The sequence below is a fragment of the Ambystoma mexicanum genome, chromosome 5q (genome assembly GCF_040938575.1).
Source record: "Ambystoma mexicanum isolate Mex_15411 chromosome 5q, UKY_AmexF1_1, whole genome shotgun sequence".
Lineage (NCBI taxonomy): Eukaryota > Metazoa > Chordata > Amphibia > Caudata > Ambystomatidae > Ambystoma > Ambystoma mexicanum.
In genome coordinates this window covers 87,125,375-87,151,916 of record NC_090933.1, presented here as the reverse complement: position 1 = coordinate 87,151,916, position 26,542 = coordinate 87,125,375, and the positions used below count along the sequence as shown (strand labels likewise).

The window sequence follows — 26,542 nt, the reverse complement described above, 5'->3', positions numbered from 1 at the left end:
TTGCCCTTGAGTCATGCTGGCGAGGTAACTAGAGGGCAGCTGGTTTAACACTGGCACGCCTCGTTTTCATGGATACTGCGCATTCCAATCCTGTTTGATAATGTGTTTTGGTCGCACCCGTTCTACTTTCTCGTTTGGGAAGGGCTTCGAGAAGGTGCCTTTTTTACGGATTAAGACAACCGATCAAATGTTAAGCAGTAAATGTATAAACTGTGCAGTACAATTGCATTCTATGCTTTACACGGACTGTTTTTAATCTATGCTGCTCGTGGGAGGTAGCTTGGTTGTGCGGGTTAAAGTTCTGTAGACCTGTCCACGCACGTTGCACACATTTACTAAAACGTTCTTGGGGACCAGAAAGTCTGCCTCGTGTTGCGGAGCCGGGTGGAGAAGAGGAAGGGGGGGCGGGGAGGACCGGGGAGGCAAACTGACCCAACACAGCAGTTTTACGACATAAGTTAATTAGGGATGGCCAGTCAAAATATGTTGAGAGTTCAACACATAAAAAAGCCGCATCCTCTCCACTCGCACTCACGTCCACCACGCTCGATCTCTGTCGCACTCATAACTTTCAAGTCCACTCTCAGGTCAAAAAAGAGCTCTTCCTGGAATCATTCTGAAGGCATCTAATCTTCGAGTAAACTCTAGCTAGTTCTTGGAGACCTAAACCCATCCTGAACTAGGTGCACGTGCACTGTACATGTGCTGAATTTAAACGCGAGTAATCTCCATTGCTACACCACGATGAATTTCTGATTACCTCACTGGAAAATGTTTGATTTGTTTCTGCTCCAGAATACCATGACCTCTTTTGGTTGGATGGGGTTTTCTACAGGGCGAACTACAGGCGGATGTGGCATTACTTCAAAATTATTCTAGGGGATCCAGAAAATGCAATAAGGCTTATTTCGTGTACACAGTAACATTCAATTGTTCACCATTTATATATTCTTTCATTTCAAGCAAACACAATAAGAACATATTGCACGCACTTAATATCCCGAAACTCCCTTAAATTATAAATCGGTATTTTAAAATAGACTGTCATTTCAATGCCACACTTCACCTGAAGCATTGTTACTTTAAAGGGATTGCTCTAGTTAACGTGACTGACTTTCCCCCTCTACCCCTTGGTGAATTAAATGCCTCCACCAACTCCAACACTTATCTCCTCAGCCATACTCTCATCTCCTGCAAGCCCCCCTCCCTTATTGGTTTTCTTTTCACCAAATCTGTTGTCCCCCAGTCACCTCAATTGAGGATAGAGAGGCCAACTAACCAATTCCACTAACAATTTCCCCTTCTGCATATACCTCTCAAACTCCAAACCAAACACAACCACAGACCTACAGCACAACAAACCGCACAAATTTCACTACATTGCAACAACAAAACAAAAACCACACAGACTCGCACAATAGTACACGGCAACTACTGGCCGCAAACACCCCAGGCCCAGCCAACAGACCCACCGGGCTGAGGCCGCCAACAGCACATCACTGCTCTCTTGCACTTTTCCAGCTTCCTCCCACTAACTCACCCTCCCTTCCTCTTTCAGAGCTGCCAGAGCGCCAGGGGACCACTCCGGTGGTGATAGTGCGCGGTACAAATGTCCTTTAACATTAACCTCTGTATCGCTTCTCCAGCTCTGCCTCTCCTCTTCTGTTCCCTTTAGCTCTGTTAGAGCGTTTCTTCCTCAATTCTGATTTTCCAGGTCTTCCTGATCTGTTGTTCTCGCCTTTCTCACCCAATATCTTCACCTTCACCTCCCTCTCATTCTGTCGGTTATATTTCCCCAGCTACCTTCTCCCTTCTGCCTTTGCTTCTCCTATCACTTCCACCTTTTTATCTCTGCTACTACCAGTTTCAATCAGAAGTTGGCTATTATTCACTCTCCACCATCCATCTGATCTCCATCTCACGTTAACCCCTCCTCTCCCAACCACTGAGGTGCACCGCCATCATAGTTTAATGCAAACATTAAAGAATAACAGCCAATCAATTGATAGCCTGCCTCGCCAGTGATTAGATTATTCCAATGTCCTCTTGGGGGAAATATGTAAGGGTTGCCAGCAGAAAGTTCTCATGGGTACCTGGCTGGGCCAGATCTATCAATAATGTACTAATGATCTACATGTTTATCTCTACAAGTCGATCTTTCTTCTCTCCCCATACCACTTTGAAGCAGCCATATCGGGTGCTTGGTGCTATGCAATAAAAATGAATGATGCAAGATGTCCAATTTTCAGTACAATTTTTAATTGGATGTAGGAGGGTGGTTATCAATGTGTACAAATTACATTAATCGATTAGTTCTCATAGACTTAAAATGGGGGCAATCGAGAATTAGATGTTTCATGGTTTCAATGGGATCATCACAGGAGGGGAAAGGACATTTACTTTGATTGGTTTTCTGTTTGTCATTCCAATTCCTGGTTCTTTCCCTAGTATGATATAAATTTAACCTATACCATATATACGCTTTTCTAGTGTGGTTACATGGAAATAGCACAATATGATTAAATCTTGGAACACGTTGTTTGACAAATAAACCATATTCTTTGTACATTTTATAGGTTGTTATGCGATCTATGGTGAGACACCAGTCGTGTTGAAAAAGCTTTTTTTTAGCATAACCTGGACGCTGATAGACATCATCAACAGTAATACACAAAGCATTCAATAGATGTTGCATGTTAAGATGGTATTGAGTAAAAGAGGCAGATGAGGAAAAATCCAACATGCTAAGTCTTCATATAATTAATTTTTGGGAGGATAGTGAATTTTTGCGTAATTAGAGAGTTGTCTCCATTTCCAGCGTCCAGATAATCCCACAAGCCCAAGTTTATGACGTATTACTGCATTCTGTACAGACATAGGTAAATGCATTGCAGATGTAATTAGTGGTCCCTGTAAGGAATCTAAAATCAAACTCAAATCGCATGGGCATATATTAAGAGAGTATAAGATGATGCTTTCAATTTTCAATGTCAAAAAGTCAATCATAGGTGTTAATGAGAATTTACAATATTTCGCATGGATCGTTTTTAGTTGGGACAAAAGGGGTCAAGTCTTATTTTTTATTAACTCTGTCCATGCTTTAATTGAGTTTTGGGCTGTAAGATTGTATCCCAAATAGATTGCACTTGTGCTACTCGAAATGTGGGCTTTCATAATCTGCCATTGGTATCACTTGCTATTACTCTTTGTGCCAATAATGGCCGTTTTTGCCGGGTTTGGTGTCAAGTTGTGTGCAACTGCAAATTCCTCAAAGAGTAGAATCTTGGTTTGCAGGCTAGCCAGTGTTGGATCAAAAATAATGTCATCTGCAAACGCTACCCATTTCAGGCATAACTTGCCAATTTTAACAGAGAACAGGTTCTTATGGTCCCATTCCTTATCTAGGTCAGAAAGGTCCAAGTTGAAAAATGTAGCCGCAAGGTTGCAACCCTGCTTGAGACCTATTGATGTTCTGATTGGCATGGTAGTCCTACCATCGACTGAAATTTTTATTCTGTAGGAATTGTTAGTATGCAACTTGATAAACCAGTAGAGTAGTACAGTAGGAATACCCATGGTCTTCATCTTATTCCATAAGAGATTACGTACAACATTGTCAAAAGCCAACGTCATGTTGATCATAGCAATATACACAGGGCAGGAATTCTTTCCAATTGTGCCTGCTATCCTGTGTGCGATAATAGCCGCATTAAGTATGGTACTCATGCCCTTCCTGAAACCTGTTTGGTACTTCGAGTAGAGACTATTCTTTCCGATGAAAGTTTCAAGTTCGTTCAAAAGCAGAATCGCAAACTGTTTGGCATCCGTATCAATTAGAGAGATAGGACGATAATTCTGTGAATCCCATATTAATGATGGCCTCAAATCTGGTTTTCAAAATTACTGCCCAAAACTCAGGATCGGCTTTGTAAAGGCATGGAGGAAAGCCATTGGGCCCTGCTGCTTTAGAATATGAGAGTTTCGATATGGCCCACTTAATATCGTCAGTTTCCCATTTCAAGCGGGCGATCATGCTATAACACAGAAGTACATCAGATTCAGATTGGAACTTTGTTGGCAGGTGAAATTTAGTTGAAATATAGTCATGCCATGCATGCTCAGAAATGCAATTGGACGTCGCCAACGCAACACTTTTGTTGTCACTTTTAATAGTGCGCCAAATTGTTCGTGTGTCGTGGGATGTTATGGCTCTAATTAAATCGCAATTCTTTCTATTGTATTTAAGAATGCGGGCATGTCTGAGATTCTGCTTATATACACGCAGGATTTGTGTCTTCATATTCTGACAATGCACTACTCTTAGACCGCTTTTCCTGCGTTGTCTCAGTACTTTGTTTTTTTCCCTTTTCAACAACTTACAGGTGGAATCAAATGGATGAAGGTGGTCCTTATAGATGTACCTTTTCCTAAAGAAAATGAGTGCATTGTTGATCAATTCGGAGTGCTGCTTGGTAAATGGCAATTTTGATTTATCATTTTCATGTCCGAGCAATCTCATTTGTTGCAAAAAATGCCTAACAAATTGATGACACAAGCCCTGACTCCACCTGATGGATACTTGGGGGCGATCAATCTCTACTAATGCCAAAACTGCCTCAATCCTGAGCATTTCGCACTCCAATTTCAAAGTACAGGATATCCGTGCATGATCACTCAATAGGATCTGACTGATTTGAAGAGGTGCAGTGAGCAGGGATAAGGTTCGAGTAACATATATGAAATCTATCATGGAAGTTTTCATACCCCAAGCCCATGTAATGAGTGACTTCATTTCGTTGTTCGCTACCATAGCCATATCCCAATCACTTAGTAACTCACTAAATTTCGCTCCCCTAATGCGAGATAATTGGGAAGACTTTAGTGTTCCAAACTCTTTAGGGTCTCTACATTCACAATTAAAATCCCCGCCTATGATAATTTCCAGGGCTTGGTGTATGCTTCAAATATTTTCGAGGCAAGCGTCGAGTTCATCCAGCATTGCATCAATCAAGGAAGCTGCTGGATTCCAATATAGTGTCACTATTAAAATCGGAGGCTATTTTGACGAATTAATATTTAGAAGTACACCAAGTAGGCTCGCCGATTCCCATATCCGCTTGCACTGGGAGTTAACAGAATTATTGATTGCAATTGCAAGGCCTCCAGACGGGCGACCTTGTTGAGCTTTTTTTGCAGGGAAGCAGTACATGGAGAGCCCAGGTATCATAAAGGAATCAATTTTCATTGTTTCCTCTAGTAATATGATTGTGGGTTGATTAGCAAGGGGAAGTAATGAGAACCATCTCATGAAGTTAGTATACCCACATGAGTTCCATGAAAGGACATTTAATTCAGTACTTTCAGGATGCTATGAGGCAGACAACTGTGTTTTGGAGCCCAAAATAGGAGTAAGCATTGGTTCGAGCCATGGAAATCCTTTTGTGGTGGCTACATGATTCAGTAACTCATGGATATAGCGATCAACCCCAATTTCAAGTTTTTGGCCATTCCTGATTGATGTCTTGATGTACCGCTCTGTTGGGCTCATTTATAAAGCTTTGATTGCTTAATGGTAAATGATCTATCAAATGGTTCCTTTTTGAAGAACCAAAGACAAGTGGTGGTAACATGCCTATAGCGCGAGTCACCTGGTCGTCAAGAACAGCCATGTTTATCATGGTAAGACTGTACTGATCATTAGGCGATAAATTGGTCAATGGTGATTCAGAGCAACTTCCAAATATTTAGATGGGTTGCCGTTGTGGTGAACTGTTCACATTCATATGCAAAGGGGAATGGGAAGGAATAGGGGTAAGTGGATAGTTCGCTTCAGTAACATGAATCATGGCTACGTGGGAGGCCAAGTTTGTACAGCCCGTAATCTCCCCAGTGGTGCCCGAGGTGATTGCATCTAAAACAGCAGGTTCAATGTATGAAGTGCGGCCGTGACAAATAAGCAAGTCAATACTATTAGACGTGAGGGCGGTTGCACAAAGATCGTTACACCGCCCACTCCGCAATCCACTAGCCATATTATAAAAAAATGCAGTAGATTTTACTAGAAAAGTTCACCTAATTTGACAGTGACTTGGGCTAAAAAGGTACACACGTGCAGATGAACTAGTTCAAAGCGAGTTCACTGGGCACGGAAAAAAGGAAAAAGATCAACTCGCCCTACTATCCTGCAGGTATGCACTTTTTAGGTTTAGCCCTTCCAAAGAATAAATCAGATTTTTAGATTCAACCAACACAACAGCAAACAGCGCTACTTAGAGCGCGTACTTCGATGCGCGTGTGCAGGTCTGATTATATGGCGTTCTGGTTAGGGGGGGCGGATCCACCTAGACAAATGCGAATATATTCTATATTAGTAACGTAGATATATAATAAATGCAGTTACATAAGTCCATATGCTATAAATAGCGATAAGTACCCAGCAAGTCCAACTGATGTGAAGTTGAAAACGGGAAAAGCAAATTTAGCAGTCCCGTGGCGTCCTGGAACAGGATCCTCTCACAGCAAACAGTGCTACTTAGAGCGCGTACTTCGATGCGCGTGCGCAGATGCGCGCGCAGGTCTGATTATATGGCGTTCTGGGTAGGGGGGGCCGAGCCACCCAGCAAGTCCAAGCAAGTCCAACTGATGTGAAGTTGAAAACGGGAAAAGCAAGTTTAGCAGTCCCGCAGCGTCCTGGAACAGGATCCTCTCACAGCAAACAGCACTACTTAGAGCGCGTACCTCGATGAACAAGGTATTCTCGAGGTTGGCTTGGGAGAAAACCCTCCGGTTTCACAGTCTGTTGGAAGCGCACAGAAAGACCAGTGAGTTGGCCTTTAACAGTTAACCCCCGGGGCACTCCAAAGCAGACCGCTGACTCCAGGTAACGTTTTTGAATACCGAACTATTGAATGGAAGGTAACTGGGCGCAACTCTTATATTAAGAGAGACAGATTTGAGAAATGTTGTAACCACTATTGTCAAAGGCGCCAAGTGGGAGAAACTCTTTTATATTAAGAGAGACAGAGTTGCGAAATGTAACCACCTTTGCCAAAGCCAAAAGCGAAGAATATTTAAACAAAGTGAATGTGGCTTAAAAGAAATCACTTGGAAAAGGAAATTGTAAACAATACAGCCAAAGCTAAAGAAAGGCAATTAAGGAAAATCATTATTTCCAAAGCCAAAGAACAGCAATTAAGGAAAATCAATATTTCCAAAGCCAAATTAAGGCAATTAAGGGAAAGAAAAATGACAGAATATAAGCCCTTCTTGTAACAATTATCAAGGAGGAGAGGAATATAATCTGCATTGCCTGGGGCAAATGAATCCGAGTGAGAGACATTGTCAATGAGTTTTGACTTATTGATGGAACAATTGTTGATCTAACTTTTTCCCATTGAAGTGTGGAAAGTTTGAAGCAGCCTCCCCACAGAGTACTGTTTTATCCTGGCAAGTTAGGGAACCCGTTAGAAGACAATTAAAGTACTGCAATGCGGTAGAAGCTTGCAAAGGCAAAGAAGTGGCAAGTCCATTAATATGTTGTGATGAACTGTGGAAAAACCTTCTTGACAAAACCCTTATGGTTTAAGAAGAATAAATGTAAAAGTGGTTGTTCTTTAAAGAAGAGAAATCATATTCAATACTGACTGGAAGTGTGAAGACAGTATTTTGATTTATGAAGCAAGAACTGTGGCACTTTGACAATCATTTTGAATAATGATACATCTTGTTTAGCAATAAGACAATTCTAAGTTTCAAGTGAAAGACTTGAGGAATTAATATAATGTTACACATTTGGAGCAGAACATGGCTATTGAAAAGAACTATCTTCATTTGAACTTTGGTTTGGAAAATCCTGAATTAATCCTGGGGAAGGGGGTCAGACTCTGGATACAAGGATACATTTTTACAAAGTTTGTTTGAATACAACTGTTCTTTTATTGAGTTTCAGCGGCACACCTTAACTCAAGAGTAACCCGCCCTACCACCAGGAGAGTTCATCAACCACCCTCGCCAATCACCCACTTCAACTTGAAGGGCAAATCCTTCAACCTAAATGCCACTAGGGGCAACCAGATTGATACCGCACCAAACTCTACCGATGCCACTAATGAACTAAACACCTCCACCGTAGGTCGCCCGAACTCCAATGCCCACATTTCATCTCTACCAAAATCTACTACCTCATCCTCCTCTATAACCTCCAGCACCTCGAGCCCACTAGCTTTGGCACATTGATTAAGCACTGAGGTCAATCCTGCCACTATAGATATTGCCAACTTGGAAGCATCCACGTTTAAGGGCCTACTCATCAACGCAAGGTCGCTCCCGGCACATGCTCTAGATATTGCTGACCTTATCACCACACACCATCTAGACTTCCTAGCCATTACTGAAACATGGCTCCACGCATTAGCCGGGCGGGCACTCTTCCTTGCCATCCACGAAAGCTACACTATCTTCAGGACGGATAGAGAGGGTCTCCAAAGGAGGAGGAGTAGCATTTGTTGCTAAGAACCAACTCCTTATAAGAGAAATACCTAACCAATTGTTCCACTCATGGTAACTACTTTCCATCAAAATGTTATTAACTGCTTTGCTCACCTAGTCCCTCCACCTTATATACAAACCCCCAGGTCCAGTACTTTCCTTCTAGGAAGATGTTGCACAATTGAACAACAAGCCATGCTCACAAATCATACTGCTGGGAGATTTAAATCTGGGTCTCAATGACCCTACCGATGACAGTGCCCTTGTCCTAGCCAACACTATTGCAGCGCTAGGCTTCTCACACCACATCAATAACGCCATACATCAAAGGCAGAACTCTTGACTGGCTGGCAGATCTTAACTGCAACACTGAGATCCTCTTTAACACCCCATGTCCATGGTCTGACCATCACGTCATCTCCTTCACTATCTCGAAGAACTTCCTTATTGACACCTCCTCTACCCAAGCATCAACCGCCCTAACTAGAAATACACGCATCATCGCAGAGCAACTACTACCCCTGATGCACTCTATTACTGAATACGTGGATAACTCTGGCAATGACCCCTCCACTATGGTAGAGTTATATAACCAAACCCTCCTAGCTGCCATTTACAAAGTAGCGCCACCAAGCATGCACAAATCTAAACCACTAGTGAAGAGGCCCCTGAGGGACCCTCGAATGTGGAAACGAGGCACAGTCCCCACACACAAACTGATATGCCAGACACGAGGTTGTATTCCCAAAAGCTAGGGTTTATTGCAAAGTAAATAGTCTCAGTTGGCCAACTGGTCTCACGCCCCGCGGCGTGTGTCCAACAGACCTCGGGAGACGCAAGAGAGCGAGACACAAACATCAGTTACATATATACAAAACTAACATCTTACAATCAGTAGAGTCACATCAAAAACCGCCCCTTGCACATCTCCTTTGAACTGAGCACGATGATTGACAATCGTGACGAGTATGACACCTCAAACATTTGTTTTAGCAACAGTTTGCAATTTTGTAAAGCTGTAGACAAGTCGTTGTTGAAAAGAACAGAATGCTTCTGTTGTCGCTAGCAAGCTGCATGTGGGGGGGAGAGCCATATTCCAGGCCGTCCTATCTCTTAGTTTCTATTTGGGTCCTGGGGGTCAACTCGCTCTCCAGGACTCTACAGGGCTCGAGAAGGGGGGCTGCAAAGAAGAACATAATTCAAGCAATTTAATGTTCGTTCCGAGTATTTTCGAGACACACTGGCACCTGTGGGCTGATTAGGATGCCTCGCTGCCCTCTTTCAAGGATAGCGCACGGGAGGAGACTGGGTATTTCTATCAGGGTTGCTACGTTATGTTTCAGTATATTTCCCTTGGCCTTGCATTGCACACTGGTAAAGCAGAATATCATCTCAGCGAAGCATTTAGAACAGAAAACAATAAGCAAACGTTAGAGAAAACAAGGTGGCGATTTCTGTCACCTTAAAATGGCCGCACTTCGGTCAAGCTTATGATTATGTATTACTAACACTAAGAGCATGAGACGGTTGGTCTTCGGCCAACATAGTACATTTCCCCATGATCGAGGGGTGTCTGTTTTTCTGGATCGACAAACCCTCCTTTTGGCCGTATGCCAAACGTCTCATCCGTAACATTGCGTCCTTTTCCGGCCACGTATCTGTTTCAGGCTCTGATTCAGGCTCTGAATCTTGCATATTTTTAGTTTCCTCCTCATTGTCACCTATGTCAATGGACATGAATTCTTTAACTGTCTTTGTCTCTTCTCTACCAAGGATACTTGATCTACTAGTGCTCTTTCTCTATCATCTGTACACATCTTCACTAATTTCCGTGCATATCACAGGTAGGCAGTGTATGCAACAACATGTCATGAATATCCCTAGTACTGCTATCAGAAGCGCAAATAGTTTCCATCTCCATGAATATAATAATTCCCAGAACCAGGAACCTATATCCCAACCCCTGTCTTGGGTATGGAGTTCAGAACTTAATACATGTCATTTTCTTATTGCCTCGAAAATCGTGGGAGAGGAGTCGTTTACAAATACACAGCACGCTGATCCTACGATTTTGCAAACACCACCACAATCAACCAGGATTACATCAAGAGCCATTCTGTTTTGCAGTGTCATCAATCTAACCCCTTTGTCCTCCAACGTCATGTTGTATAATATATCTGTTGGTCCGTTTATTGTTTTTTCTAAGATTCTGGATAATCGTCGAATATTATAGGAGTTTATTGCTTGGGCCAAAAATGGTATAAATGATTTTGCTACATCTACTGCTATTAATCCGTCTTCATTACTTCTTCGTGGCCTAGGTATAGATAGTTAGGCTATGTCTGTTGTTTCTAAAAAAAAAAAACACTCCTGGAAACAGTAGTCCTAAATAGCATGTACCTCCCCAGTTTCTAGGTAACCAAGGATATGCTTTATCTCCACATATGGAATACACCGGGTCACCTACATACACTGGCCCTACTTCCCTATTAATAATCGCTGTATTTATACTTCGAAGGGATTGTGTCCTCCGACGTATTCCTTATCTTTGATAATACGTTTCCAGCTTCCTGGCCTCGGAAATTTTTTCTGCAGAGGACGCTGTGCGTCGACGTCCGCCGAGTCGATGTCCCTCGACGACCACCGTATCGGAGCCGACGTCATCATGCCCATAAATAGCCACGCGCTGCGTCCGTTGCTCAGTTCCGTTTTTCCGCGCTTCGTGGGGCCTCGGAACGTCGTTGCTCAGTTCAGTCAGGTTTACTATCTATTTCGACTCGAATATTCCTTATCGTTCTCGATGGCTTGTTCATCAGAACCGACGACGCGATCCGGCTTCAAGAAATGTCGAGACTGCGGTAAAAAAATGTCAATAACGGATCCACACAGGGTCTGTTTATGGTGCTTGGGGTCCGAGTACCATTGTTCGGAGTGTGAGGACTGCATGTCCATGTCGGCGAAAGCCCTGAAGGAGCGAAAGGGAAAGCTCGAGAGAGGCAAGTCAGCCAACTCCTCCTCAAAGGTTTCGTCGGCTGAGTCGAGGCATTCGTCTCCTCGCCGTCGAAAACATTCCCATTCTAGATCTCGAAGCAGCCCCACCATTCATCGAGATCTAGACACTCAAAAAAGAGACGTCGAAGGTCCCATTCCTCGCCGTCTTCTGTGTCCCTAGAAAGAGTCTCCTGTCCCACCAAACACAGTTCTCAAGCTGAGTGGGAGGAATTCAGAAAGAAAATGTTAAGCGTCTTCGAGAACGCGGCCTCGACCCCTTCGAAGACAGCTGAGGGTGATACCCCGGGTGAAAAACCCCAAAAATCAAAACGCTGCGAGTCACAGCACCCGGCGAAACATTCCACCCGAGAGCGCCATGAGCCATCGGGTAAGAAGGCACCGTCTTCGACGCCGTTGTCGAAGATTCCTTCGATGCACAGATCGGCGCCATCGACGCCGTTGTCGGAGGGTTCCTCGACGCATCGGTCGATCGACTCAACGCCATCGTCGACGTTGACTCCGATGAAAGAGAGGACCAAGGCAACCCCACAGCCAACAGTGATTTCAAGGGCCTCCAGCACGAAGCCGAGACCGTCATCGATGCCCTCGAGTAGGATCCCGATCCTCTCGAGTTCTTCGGGACCCCTTCCAGTTTTTTCGACGCAGTTTTCGGCGCCTTCGAAACCTGTTACATTGGCGTCAACGACATCAACATTTTCTCGTCCAATAACGACGTGTTTGGCTCCTTCGGCCCTAGAAATGGGTTTTACTCCATTTCAGAGGTCAGAATACCCTGGTCTTTCTCCAATTTATAAAGAAGGGGAAGATTCTGACCAGGAAACATTTGGATTACAGAGAACCACACTGCCTACTGCAGAGGATTTCACCTCTGAGGAAAGAAGGCTGAAGGAACTACAGGAGTCACTTCATGAGGCAAGTGGGCTGGACACTTCCCCAGAAGTGGAATTTGTAAAGCCAGACCCAGGGGAACATGCCGAAACACCATATAGAACCCTGATGGCAAGAATAATTGAGTTTATGGGTTGGTCTGCGCCTTCACCTGTTTTCCAACAGGATGATCTAACAGATATATTGGACAAAGGCCCACAGGAGGACCCGGTGGTCCCCTTCCATGCAGCCCTACAAAGAAAAATTGCATCTAATTGGGAAACTCCCAAAGATATCCCTGCAGTCAATAAAAGATTGTCAACAAAGTATAGGGTAGCGGCTGCTGACCCTGAATACCTGTCAAAACACCCGACCCCAGAGAGCCTGGTGGTTCAAGCGGCAACTTCATCCAGCAGTAGGACCGCTTACCCTACTGTCCCACAGGATAGGGATGACAAGAGGTACGACTTTATGGCAAAGAAAGTCTTCTCTGCCTGCAGTATGGCGTTGAAGTCCATCAACGCCACCTGTACGCTCGCCAGGTTCAGTCACACACTATGGGAGTGTGCTTCATCAGCGGCTGACTGCATACCCGAAGGAGAGGAAAAGGAAGCCTTCCTTAACATCATTAAAGATGGCAAAGATGCCATGTGCGAATCACTTCAAACGGGCATCGATTCCACTGACAGTATCAGCAGGGCCATGGCGGCAAGTACAACAATCCGCAGGCATGCGTGGTTGCGAAAGTCGGGCTTTGCCCCTGATGTACAGGCCAGACTTTTGAATATGCCCTTTGACAGCTCTTCATTATTGAGGAAAAAAAGGCTGATGACAGTCTGGAAAAGTTACAGACTTCTAAAGCAGCAGCAAAATCCTTAGGAGCTGCTATCCGCCAAACTCCTTTTCGCCCCTCAGGAACCTCTGGGAGAGGAAAGTCCTTTCGCTATTATTCCGCATTCGGGAAAGGCAGAGGACAGCCGGCTCAAAGAGGCCAAAGGAGATCCACCCGAGGTGGACGGGTCAAAAGTACTAAGACCGCAGCAGCAGCAGGTGCCTCTTTACCCTCAGCATCTGCATCAGCCGCCCCCAAACCACTCTGAGGCCTTCCCACACAATACACCTGTATGGGGCAGGTTAACTCGCCATCTGACGGAATGGCAGGCTATAACGTCAGATGCTTGGGCATTGGAGACAGTTGCCCAAGGTTACTGCCTACCCTTTCTACACATCCCTCAGAGTCATCCACTGGGGAACAGCTCCCTAAAAGTTCCAGATCCGCTCCTCTTGCAGGAAATTATGGACCTGCTAGAGAAAAGGTGCCATAGAACCGGTACCTGTAGCGGACAGGAACAAGGGCTGGTACTCCCCCTACTTTCTCATACCAAAGAAGGACGGAGGACTGAGACCCATCCTGGACTTACGAGAATTGAACAAGTTCCTCAGGAAGGACAAGTTCAAGATGGTAACTCTCTCTCAGATCCTTCAGGCCCTCCAGCTCCAGGACTGGCTGGTATCTCTGGACCTTCATTTGGGCTGACCTCCGCCCCGAGGGTCTTCACCAAGCTGATGTCGGTAGTGGCGGCGAGTCTAAGGAGGGAAGGGATCCACGTCTTTCCCTACCTGGACGATTGGCTGATCAGGGCCGTATCTTCAGAACAGGCCCAGACCCAGCTAGATTATGTCTGCCTCTTCCTTCACAGACTGGGCTGCTCCCTCAATTTAAAGAAGTCACAGATGATACCATCACAGAGACTCCAGTTCATTGGAGCGGTCCTGGACACTTCCCTGGGAAAAGCCTCGCCACCAGAGGTGAGGGCTCAAGATATTCTACACATGGTCATCAAGTTTCAAAATGCCCAACGTCTCCCAGCCTTTGACTTTTTGAGGTTGCTAGACCTCATGGCATCCTGCATCTTCCTTGTGCCAGAGGCTCGCCTGAGAATGAGATCTCTTCAGTGGGCACTGAGAAGTCAGTGGTCACAATTCTCAGGGAGAATGACAGATCTCCTCCGGATTCCGGACAAGGTAGCCCGCGACCTTGAATGGTGGGCCTATCCAGAGAACATCTTGAAAGGAGAGCTGTTTTGGCAACCATGGCCGGAGATAACAGTAGTCACAGATGCCTCGCTCACAGGGTGGGGAGCCCATGCCAACGACTTGACCATCAGCGGTCGTTGGTCTCCATCGGAGTCCAGACTACACATCAACCTATTAGAGCTGAGAGCGATCAGACAAGCGCTGGAAGCTTTTCTGCCATCAGTACAGGGGAGAAATGTCCTGATAATGACGGACAACACGGTGGCCATGCACTACCTCAACAAAAGAGGAGGCGTAGGATCACTGCCACTGTTTTGGGCAATTCGGGAAGGAATCTCTCTATCGGCAGTCCACCTAGCCGGAGAGAAGAATTTGACAGCGGACGCTCTGAGCAGGCAGAGCACAGTCTCCCACGAGTGGGAGCTAGCTCAGGAAGTCCTTCAAGAGATCTTCGCCCTTTGGGGAACCCCTCATGTGGATCTGTTCGCCACAAGCACCAACAGGAAGTGCGATCTGTTCTGTTCAAGGGAATTTCCCCCGAGAGGAGCTCTAGGAGATGCGCTCGTAGTGGACTGGGAGTTTCCACTCCTTTACGCGTTCCCACCAGTCCCTGTTATTCCTCAAATGATCAGGAGGTTGAGAAGATTCCGGAAAACCATGATCCTAATTGCCCCGGATTGGGCCAGGAGAACGTGGTACCCAGACCTTCTAGATATGTCCATCTGTCCTCCAATCCGTCTTCCACTCAGAGAATCTTCTCTCGCAGAAGGGAGGTCAGGTTCTCCATCCAGACACCAGAACCCTCAACCTTCACGCTTGGCTTCTGAAAGGTTGAGATACAAGGATTGGGATCTCCCTGATGACGTCATGGAGGTGTTGCTTTCGGCCAGAAGACCAGCAACCAAGTCTTTATACCGCTGCCGTTGGAACAAGTTTTGCAGCTGGTGTAGGGAAGAGAATATCGACCCTTTTTCATGTGGTACACCAACGGTGTTATCGTTTCTACTCTACTTGGCAAACTCAGGCCTTCAAGTTGGCACTGTAAAAGGCTATCTCGCAGCGCTTTCTATCTTCAAGCGCACTGCGGAGGAACCATCGTATTTCAAAATTCCTCTAGTGGTACACTTTCTCAAGGGTCTAACTAATGTTTACCCTCCAAAACCATTCCAGGTTCCGTTATGGGACTTAAATTTAGTCTTAAACTTCTTAATGGGCACTCCATTCGAACCTCTTCACTCTTGCTCATTGAGATTTCTCACGCTTAAAACTGGCCTATTGGTAGCACTAACATCTGCTAGGATGGTGAGTGAGCTACAAGCTCTCTCCTGTAAACCCCCACATACAATCTTCCACAAGGACAAGGTTGTCCTACAGGTGAAGCCTAATTTCCTCCCAAAGGTGGTTTCTGAATTCCATATTACTCAGAAAATTACCTTGCCTTCATTCTACCCTCCTCCCCATCCAGGGAAAGAGGAGGAAAGGCTAAACAGGCTGGACCCTATGCGAGCTCTCAGCTTTTACATCAGCAGAATGGCTAGGCAGATCAACTGTTTGTAGGATACTCGGGTCACAAGTTGGGACTACCCATAACAAAACAAACCATCTCCAGGTGGATTATTTTGGCCATCCTGGAATGTTATAGACTAGCAGGGAAAGAGCCACCCCAAAATCTCAGGGCTCGTTCAACCAGGGGTATCGCAGCCTCTTCGGCTCTCCAGAGAGGGGTACCGGTCCGAGACATATGTGCAGCTGCCGCATGGTCGTCCGCACATAATTCACAAAATGTTATAATCTGGATTCCTCCACTGCTCAAGAGACCAGATTTGGCAAGGCCATATTACATTCGGTCCATCCCTAAAGGGATACATAACACTATCACTCCCTCCTCCAATTACATACCACTGCTATGGGAGTCTATCAAAGATGAGGAATACGTCGGAGGACACAATCCCTTCGAAGAACAAGTTACTTCTTACCTGGTAACATTCTTTCGACGGGATGTTCCTCCGACGTATTCCTTATCGCCCCTCCCATCCATCCCCGCAGTGATAACTTCCCTTGTGGTTGCAGCTTTCGCTCCTTCAAGGTTACTAACCGATTCAGGCATGTCTTTTCTTATGCTACAAAACGGAACTGAGCAATGGACGCAGCGCGTGGCTATTTATGGGCCATGGTAACGTCGGCGCCGATACGGTGGCCGTCGAGGGACATCGACTCAGCGGACGTCGACGCGTAGCGCCCTCTGCAGAAAAAATTTCCGAGGCCAGCAAGCTGGAAACTTATTATCAAAGATAAGGAATACGTTGGAGGAACATCCCGTCGAAAGAACGTTACCAGGTAAGAAGTAACTTGTTCATCTAGTGAATGTCCCTACAAAATAGAGCCCTTCTTTTTTAAACCAAGAGGAACAGAACGTGGGCTGTAGTTTACTGTGTAAGAGGGGGGCACTGCATCTTTATTTCTTTCTGATCTTATGCGAAATACGATCACAGATGACTTTTCTGGTGGAGACAGTCTATCTTGTGGCATTGGTTTGGGCGTAGCTTTTGGTGTTATCATCCGTGCTTTATGAAATATTGAGCAACCTATGGGTCTCATAATAATTTCTTCAAATTCATTCATGTTTGTGCTATCTAATTGACCCGTTTCACTTTTATTCCATTTTCCATAATACAATGTACTCAGAGATGCACTGCATGCAAAACTTAATGTCAGTGTCTGCATGTACCAACCTATTTCTTTGCCACCATGCTGTGGCAAATGAGAACAACAGTTCTTTTTCAAAATTGAATGTGTCATGTTTATAATTTGCAGTAATGTATTATTTCCATAACCCTCTCTGTCACTCTTCCATTGGGGACAGAGTGTAAGTAATTACATAAACAGGGCTTTCGGTGGTGGAGATGTTCCTAATTGGTAAGAGAATTTCTAAAGGGTGCATCTCCTCTAAATACCACAGTACCAGTGCTGTTATTACTGGGGCCATTATGCTCATTATGCACATGATTATCGTCAAGGTCAGCATGCAATTCTTTCGGTAACTTGTTTTATGCAATCTTTCAGTTTCTATGTTTGATTCATTATCAGCATTGTCGGCAATGGTGCAGGAGGGGGCAAAAGCTAGTTCTGGCATCTTCTCTCATGGTCCTTCTTCCTCAACGATTCTCGTCGTGGATATCTCTCCTCGCAGCACTCATCCGAATGTCAATGTGTTCGATAAATGTCAACTATCTATTCTGCCAGTTTTTAGCAGCCTGGATTGCTTACATGTTGGGCAAGATCTCTTATGCGTTAGCATACCGCTTAAAGAACTTCAGAGCAGTTATCAATTGCCTTCTGTACCATGTGCAACCCGCTTGTCCGCTCGGGTTCAGGACGCATGGATTTGATGTTAGCACCAAGGAGTCTCGCTTTTGGGCTGTCTGACTTGCACAACCCTCACGTTGCTTTACTCTAGGCCTCCGGTTCCTACTTCATTCGAGAATAGGAAACGGAGGCAACAAAAGATTGATGAAACGAAGATTTGATCACTCCTTTTTCTGACTTCGTAGATTGTACCGCCTTGCTCCTGGTACTGTGTGATCAACGAATAGTGCGGGTGCACTTCCGGACTCAGGCTTGGAGTCAGCCTGGGGCGCAATGACAGATGATGAGCGCCCAGGCGACGATGCAGGCTGTGGCGCAACAGAGGATGGTGGGCGCCACAGAGGTATTGACTTGGTGTCGGCCAGCAGTGATGCAGAATCAGCTGGACAACGTTGGGGCATTCTTTGCCCTTCCTCTTTTATGGCAATCTCATCAGGCTTTGTTTCAGAATCGGGCAGTTTTTGTGGTAAAGAACTGGCAATTGTTTCTTTAGTTTCTGGAATTGCTGTTTCTTTCCGGTCGCCTCGATCAGTTAGTTTTTCAGATGGTGACGGCACCTTTCTTTGCATGGGTGGCGTGGATCCACGCTTTACGCCCATCCACATGAATAGCTGTCTGCGTTGTCAGGAGTATCAAATAGGGACCATGCCACCTGGGTGCCAACAATGTTTTTCGTTCAAAATCTTTCAGCAGCACCTAGCCACCTGGCTCCAGTGCATGTCCTGGGCCAGTATATCGGATCGGTAGCGCCTCCTGCACCTGCTGATGAATCAAACGCAATTTTTGAATCAGGAGATTACAATAAATGCTGAGCACTGGTTATTCAACTTCGTTCAGTTTCTTCGGCTGAGGTGCACACCAAATATTCACCGGTCTCCCGATGACTATCTCATATGAGGAGAGCCCAGTTCTCGCCTGCACAGATGTTTGCATGCATAATAGTGTTATTGGTAACTCATCTACCCAACTTAACTTGCTTCCTGCACATATCTTGCTAATCTTAGATTTCAGGATTCCGTTGTGGCGTTCAATAAGACCGGCCGACATCGGTTGTCTCGAACAATGGAATCGCTTATCGATCTGGAGACCTGCACAAATCTGTAGTACTACTGCACCTACAAAATGCGGACCATTATCTGACCATATGACACGGGGCAGGCCAAAACGGGAGAAATATTCCTTTAACATCACTTTCGCCGTGCTTATAGCAGTGCAGTCTTTCAATGGATATGCTTCCACCCATTTGCTGAATGCACATATAACCACTAGGACATACTTCAAGTTTTGGCATCTCTCCTTTTCTATGAAATCAAAATGGATCTCCTCAAATGGCATAGAGGGAGGGCCAAAACCGCCTATTGGAGTCACCATTCCCTTCCCCACATTGTGTTGTAGGCACTTGATACAATTCTGTACCAACCTCTCGGCATTCTTTTTTATGAGTGAATTTTCCCAAACTGTGGCTAGATGTTGAATTATTTTCTTTGCACAGATATGAGTGGGGCTGTGAGCCATCGTGACCATTGCATTTACATAGGCAATTGGCAACATCCAATTCCCTCTCTTTTTGTCCACCCAACAACCCTCCAGATCTAATTCTGCAGAGCCCTCTGCCCACCCTTGGATTTCATCAACAGTGGCTTCCGCCTGCATCTCTTTGACAGTAGCAATTCATTCTCTATCATGCAGGGCACCTCTTCAGACTGTACTGTAAACATCTTTGTACTCGTATCATTGGCCGTTTGTTTTGCAATTCTGTCTGCAAACACGTTTCCCTCTCCCACTTCACATGTCACCTTCTTGTGCGCCTCGCATTTCATTGTTGCTAGATGCTTTGGACACGTGAGTGCAGACAGCAATCGTACAATCAAAGGGCCATGTTGGATTCTGTTTGTTTCACTGGCGCAGCAGCCGCTGCAACAGCTTGCAAACATCGTGGTAGTGCGTGCGCGCGCGCTACAGGGTCCAGCGCAGAAGAAAAATAGCCGCATGTCCTATTTCTTCCACCTTGTTCCTGTGTTAGAACTGCCAACGCGCAGCCGTCATTTTCATGCACAAACAATTTAAAAATCTTTTCATAATTTGGCGTTCCCAAAACTGGAGCAGAACACAATGCAGTTTTTAGTAAGCCAAATGCTCTCTGACATTCTTCATTCCACTGCACGGGCATCACAACATCTTTCTTTGTCAACTCACCATCGGCTTCACAATTAAGGCAAAATTCACTGTCCATTGCCGACAATAAAAAGCCATGCCTATTATAGCTCTGACTCCTTTTTGTGTTTTTGGAATCGGCATACCAGAAATGCTCTCTATTCTCTCCGGCGTTAGTCTTCTCCCTTCTTTCGAAAGTAAGTAACCCAAATAAGCCACTTCCTCTCGACAATACTGAAACTTTTTTAAGATGGCTTTGTGGCCATGCGCTGCTAAGTGTGTTAATAGTTAAAAGGTACTCTCTTTACAAATCTCTTCTATGTCTGCTGCGATCAACAGATCGTCTATATATTGTAGCAATACACAACCTGTTGGTCGCTCTAACACATCTAGTTGTTCTTTTAATGCTCTACTATAGATGCTAGGGCTTTATGTGTAGCCTTGAGGAATGCGCGTGAAAGTAAACAATCGCCCTCCTTGTGTGAAAGCGAACAGATATCTACTTTCTTTGTGTATTGGAATACTGAAGAAAGCATTTTTCACATCAATAACACTAAAATACTTTGCGGAAGCTGGGATCATTGTCAAAAGTGTGGTGAAATGCGGAGCCAATGGGAATTGGGGATCTACTACCTTGTTTAGTGCGCACAAATCAATTATGAAACAATATGGTACCTCATTACCTCCTTTCTTATACACCGGAAGAATGGGGCTGTTACATATGCTGCCTGTAATCTCTTCAATCACTCCCAATTTTACCAATTCAGACACAATACTTTTCAATCCTTTCCGACCCCTGTCTTGGGCTGTCCTATTGGGGTAACAACACATCATCTGAGGTGTAGTCACTGTTATTATTGTAGTATGCACCCATTTGAGTATCAAAAATGTTCCCGCCTCTTCCTCTATTTCCATTTTGTATACGCTGATGATTTTGATTCTGGGTAAAGGTAGTTTGATTCAGAGCCTGGCCTTGATTCTGTGCTCCATTCCCTTGACTATTCTGGTGCTGCTGCAAATGGTTTCTGTTGTGGCCATTTGTTCCTGGGTGCCCTGTGTGCTGTCTTCTCTGACCGTACCCACCTCTATTTTGTAAATGTGGACATTGCGCTTGCCAGTGTCCTTCCTCTCTGCAATACGCACATTGATTTAATCCCAAGGGCCCTCCGTGCATATTCAAATTACTCCTGCTCTGTGCAGTTCTCCTGGCCCTGTTGTGTCCTGATACTTGCTGGAGTAACACCCTTGTTTTCAAATTTGTCCTTTCCTTCGCTTCCTTCTCTTTCTCTGTATTCACTCGATTTTCATAATATTTGGCCATGTGTAAAACTTCTCCTAATGTTTTCGCTTGCCATGCACTTTCTGATGTCATTATTAAGTTTTGAATCAGGAGTATGAATCCTCTCACATATTTGTCAACAAATAATCTTTTTCCCGCTTCAGTTCTTACATCCTGTCCACTGAAGTCTGTAAATACTTCCTCAAATCTATTAAAATAATCTGTAGCCAACTTGTCCTTTCTTTGAACACACACAGTCAATTTGTCCCATTGAATTCTTTTCTCTGGGACAAATTCTTTCAATTTTCGTACTATTTGTGCCGGTAACACCGTCCTATTCAGCCCCGGTTTCGCGCCTACTTCTGTATTTCTATCCTCCTACATTAAATTTGCCCAAGTGGCGCCGTAGGCCGTCTCATCATCTACCTTTCTTATCCGTTTCCATATGTCCGCTGGCAGGATTACTGGGAATATTAGATCTATATCACTCATAGTGAACACTGATGATTGCAACAAAGACTCTACTTCTTTATAGAAGCCCGCTGGGTTCTTTTGTATATCTGGGATCGTTTGCTTTGTTCTCTACTTCCCTCATAGGAAATACCGTGCTCACTGTTCCTCCCCCTTCTCTCATATGCAACAATATTCCAAGATCGAGGGATAAGGCTGTTTCTCCCGTCCCAATGCCCTGTTATATACTTATATACTGCCATTGTCTCGGGGGGGGGGGGGGGGGGCTGGCTCTCTCCTCGCTTATATCCCTGTTTATCAGATATTCAACCATTGTCTGTAATGCTTTCCTTTTCAACGGTAGAGAAGATTCATCAAATATTCCATGTATTTCCATCGCAGGAATACTAGAGTCTGCCATGCATTTTAACGCCTCTCGTATGCATACTTTTAGCCCAGCCCCAGTCTGTCCTGCTGGCGACAAGAATCGCTGCTGTCTATTGGGTAGGTACCGTTTCTTTCCTACCCCTCTCAATATCTTTCCTACTATACCCCGGTGTGGCAAGTACTTCAGAATATTCTTAATTAAGTGCATTCTTAAGTTCAAAAAGTCGGTCCACATGCTCTTTTATTTCTTCATCTCTCTCACTGCAACGGGCTAATGCATTCAAATCCAACAATCGTTGTGGTGGCAACTTCCCAATTAACTTTTTCCATTGTGTCGACAAAGTGGCGCCGTCTTTCATTGCTTCTCCTGAAATCATACATCGACGGTAGCTTGGCCGCCTCATCATTCTCGTCTATATACATTTCTGCCTGCTCTTGCAACTCTCGCTTTCTCTCCTTGCTGATCGCGCTGCGGGTCACTCTCAGCCTGTGGCTGTGTACTGGGGTTGGGAGGGGCTGAGCAGCAGCTACTGACGTAGTCTTTTAGTTTCTATTCTTGGGCCTTTTTTCGTTTCAGTTAATATTTTATTTATCAATTCGTCTGATTAGTGTAACTCTCTTTGTGGAGATATTTTCTCGATATTTAACTGGTCGCATCTATTTGCTTTCCTCAAGCTATTACTCCATTCCTCCTCCTCCTTTTCTGATTTCGATTTATGCCTGCGTGCATGTTTCTCTCTACTTCTAAATCGGACCATCGCTTCCCTCCTCCAATCTCTAAGGATATTGAGTGCTGCGGGACGTGTTTTTTTACTTATCAAAATCTTTTCCAGGTTATCTATTCGGTCCATCTCAAAACTCCCATTCCTCGGCCACTGAAGATCATCCTGCTTTCTGGTTTGCATATGCCAAATTTCACAAAACATTATCGCTCCCACACCATATTTCACATACATATCGTACGCCGGCGTTCCCCCCCGGAGGTCCAATCTGGCCAGTTTCCAAAGATTGTCCGCCGCAGCGGAAAAACCCTGCTATGGTGGACAATACCCCAGGCATGTTTTTACCTTACCTTTGGTTAATCAAACTTCCTCTGGGTGTTTGATTTTGCAAAATCAACTCTCAACCAATATCAGGATTACTTACGAATCGGGGCACGACTCACCTGATTAGTCAATTTGTCTTTCCAAGACACAATTCGTCTGTATACTGACGCAACCAATGACGTTGTGTCTGCGTATCTCGGCTCTGCCTCGTTTCGGGACGCTCGCCTTCTTGTTCACTGGCTGGGCACGTCGATCAGGGATCAGCTGTGTACAGATCTGCAGAAAGGAGTCTTATTGCTTACGCAGGGGCGCCCGAGCACCTCTTGATCCCGGCTCGATCGTTCCCATCCTCGGCGTTCTTACCGCCTTCCTTAATTTGCAATTTACACGATGGAACAAGTGGGGGAGGGTCCCTATTCGGGCGCCATCTTGAAGGGGCCCCTGGGGCACCCTCGAATGTAGAAACAAGGCACAGTCACCACACACGAACTGATACGCCAGACACGAGGTTGTATTCCCAAAAGCCAGGGTTTATTGCAAAGTAAATCGTCTCAGTTGGCCAACTGGTCTCAGGCCCCACGACGTGTGTCTAACAGACCTCGGGAGACGCAAGAGAGCGAGACACAAACATCAGTTACATATATACAAAACTAACATCTTACAATCAGTAGTGTCACATCAAAAACCGCCCCTTGCACATTTCCTTTGAACTGAGCAAGATGATTGACAATCGTGACGAGTATGACACCTCAAACATTTGTTTTAGCAACAGTTTGCAATTTTGTAAAGCTGCAGACATAAGTCTTTGTTGAAAAGAACAGAATGCTTTTGTTCTCGCTAGCAAGCTGCATGTGGGGGGGAGAGTCACATTCCAGGCCTTCCTATCTCCTAGTTTCTATTTGGGGCCTGGGGGTCAACTCGCTCTCCAGGACTCTACAGGGCTCGAGAAGGGGGCTGCAAAGAAGAACATAAGTCAAGCAATTTAATGTTCGTTCCGAGTATTTTCACTGTTTTCGAGACACACTGGCACCTGTGGGCTGATTAGGATGCCTCGCTGCCCTTTTTCAAGGATAACGCGCGGGAGGAGACTGGGTTTTTCTATCAGGGTTGCTACATTATGTTTCAGCATATTTCCCTTGGCCTTGCATTGCACAATGGTAAAGCAGAATATCATGTCAGCGAAGCATTTAGAACAGAAAGCAATAAGCAAACGTTAGAGAAAACAAGGTGGCGATTCCTGTCACCTTAAAATGGCCGCACTTCGGTCAAGCTTATGATTATGTATTACTAAAACTAAGAGCATGAGACGGTTGATCTTCGGCCAACATAGTGCATTTCCCCATGATCAAGGGGTGTCTGTTTTTCTGGATCGACACTAGCCCACCTAAACTCCTGATACATCCCAAACCTCAAAACCAGGCGCAGTACTAAGAGAACGGCCGAGACGAACTGGAAAAAATACCATACTGAATCCAACAAAGAAATCTTTACCATCTCCTCCAAAAACTACAAACGTGCCATCCTCCAAACCTAAAGCTCCACCTACGAGAGAATTACCAAAGCAAATTCCGGCACTAAGGAGCTCTTCTCTATTCTACAAGAACTAGAATGAACAGTCCACCACAAGAATCAAGTCTTAGAGACACTGCCTGGTGCACAGAAATTCAAAAAGCTCTCCTTGACAAAATCACCCTACTACAATCAAAAATTGAATTAAAAAAGATGAACTTAACACCCAACCAAATCCTGCTGATTCCCATTTATACTCCCCAGAATCCCAATACACCCAATACACAATTTGAATTCGTCCCATTCTCAACGCCAGAAGTCTTGAAAATTATCACAAGACCTCTATTGCCTCAGTAAGCCGAACAGGCAAGGGTACATGCAAAGAGGCCTGGTCTCCGGGGTCGTGTCGGTCCACTCCGATTCCCCTCTACCTCAAAAAGCCAAGTCGGCTTCCGCATGTAAAAAGTCTGGTACTTCAGTACCGAAAGAAAAGGATTTGCCCTCTGCTACTGCAGTTGAGCTTTCAAGCTCCTTGGTATCGAGGAAACCACACGTGCTCTAACAAGAGGCATATGCGCACTCATTCGAAATCTAGTCCAGTACCAAATTCTCCCAAAAAAGCACAATCGGAAGAATTCGCCCGTTTGCTTCTGTCTCTGGCTCGGTACCAGAGAGTCAGAAGGATAATTCAACTCTAATTTCTCACACAGAAGACTTTGATGCTTCAAAATCTTTTACTGTTGCACCGGAACAATTATTCAGCACTCCTGTGAGAGCTCAATCACCTCAGATTTTGCCATAATGTTCTCCTCAGTCTCGAGTACCAGCACATCCTGGACCACAGCTGGTTCTAACCAATATCCAGATACCTAGACTCATGGTTTTGAACATTTATAATCCTAGCCTACTGCCTAACAGGGTTGACTCTTCAACTTCTCCTATCATGCTTGAAGACCCTCAACCTAGCCTTTCCCAAATAGCGAACAACCTCACCAATACTGTGCTGGAAAATGCTTTCTGAGCACTTCCTAGAAGTTCTGGCTCAACGCATCAAAGACAAAATGTCACCTATATTACTTCAGGGATCAGTACCCATCGATCCTATCCCTGCCCCATCACAGTACCGGTGGACAAGGAGGACTCTGCTCCTGCTCCCAATAAACAGAAAATGTCCAAGGACTCTGATTCAGAGGAGGGCACCACTTGGTCACCATTTAAGGTGTTTCATGACATCGTACCTAAAGCCATGTGGGCACTAGAAATCCGCCCTAAGGATAAGCCTGAAACGGCTGGTGTATTTGGAAAACTGCCATCTCAGCAGTCAAAAGTTCCACTTCCCATGGAATTGTCTGTTGTAGAACAAGCTCTAGCTCGTTGGTATGATATGATAGTTTATATAGCGCCTATACTGTTACAAAGCGCTTCAAGGCAAGGAAGGGAACAAGGGAAAATACAACATTCTTACAGGCCATGAACAGTAAGGATGTGAAATTAACTATCGTACTCGGCCTGACGACATTTCAGATAGTGCAAGTGCTAAGACATAGATAAGGAAGGGAAGGGGAGAGTGGGAAGGAAATGGAAACAGACGGGCGACAACCTTACTAGGCCTGAAGACATTTCTGGTAGAGCTGGAGGAAAACAAAAGGTGAGGGAGAGGGATGCAGAAAGGGAGGGGAGGAACAAAACAAGTGACTATTGTACTAGGCCTGACAACGTTTCAGATAGTGCTGTAGGGAGGGGGAGCAACAGTAAGGGGGGGATAGGGGAGCGACAGACGAGGTTGCTATCATAGCAGGTCCAGGGACAATTCTAATCGAGTAAGTGCATAGAAGAAAGTAAGGGGAGGAGGGGAGGAGATAGGAAAAGGGAGAGGGGAGGGGTGGGGAGGAGAGAACAGAGAGTAAGCAGTCAAAAAGAGTGGAGAAGCAAGAGAGGAGAGTGAATA

The 26,542-nt window shown here is 45.1% G+C and overlaps 1 protein-coding gene across 7 annotated transcripts in view; it reads left to right on the top strand.

Moving 5' to 3' along the window:
- The window catches only part of PTPN3 (protein tyrosine phosphatase non-receptor type 3), a 2,254,194-nt gene that overhangs the window by 487,205 nt on the left and 1,740,447 nt on the right, over positions 1-26,542 (top strand). The window contains exon 1 of one of the 7 annotated variants that reach the window (XM_069620563.1): positions 4,383-4,472. The exons of the other annotated variants lie outside the window; for them this stretch is intronic. Coding sequence (XP_069476664.1) covers positions 4,416-4,472 — 57 coding nt within the window. The 5' untranslated portion in view covers positions 4,383-4,415. Of the gene's footprint in view, positions 1-4,382; positions 4,473-26,542 lie in introns of those variants that run through there. 7 annotated transcript variants of the gene reach the window in all.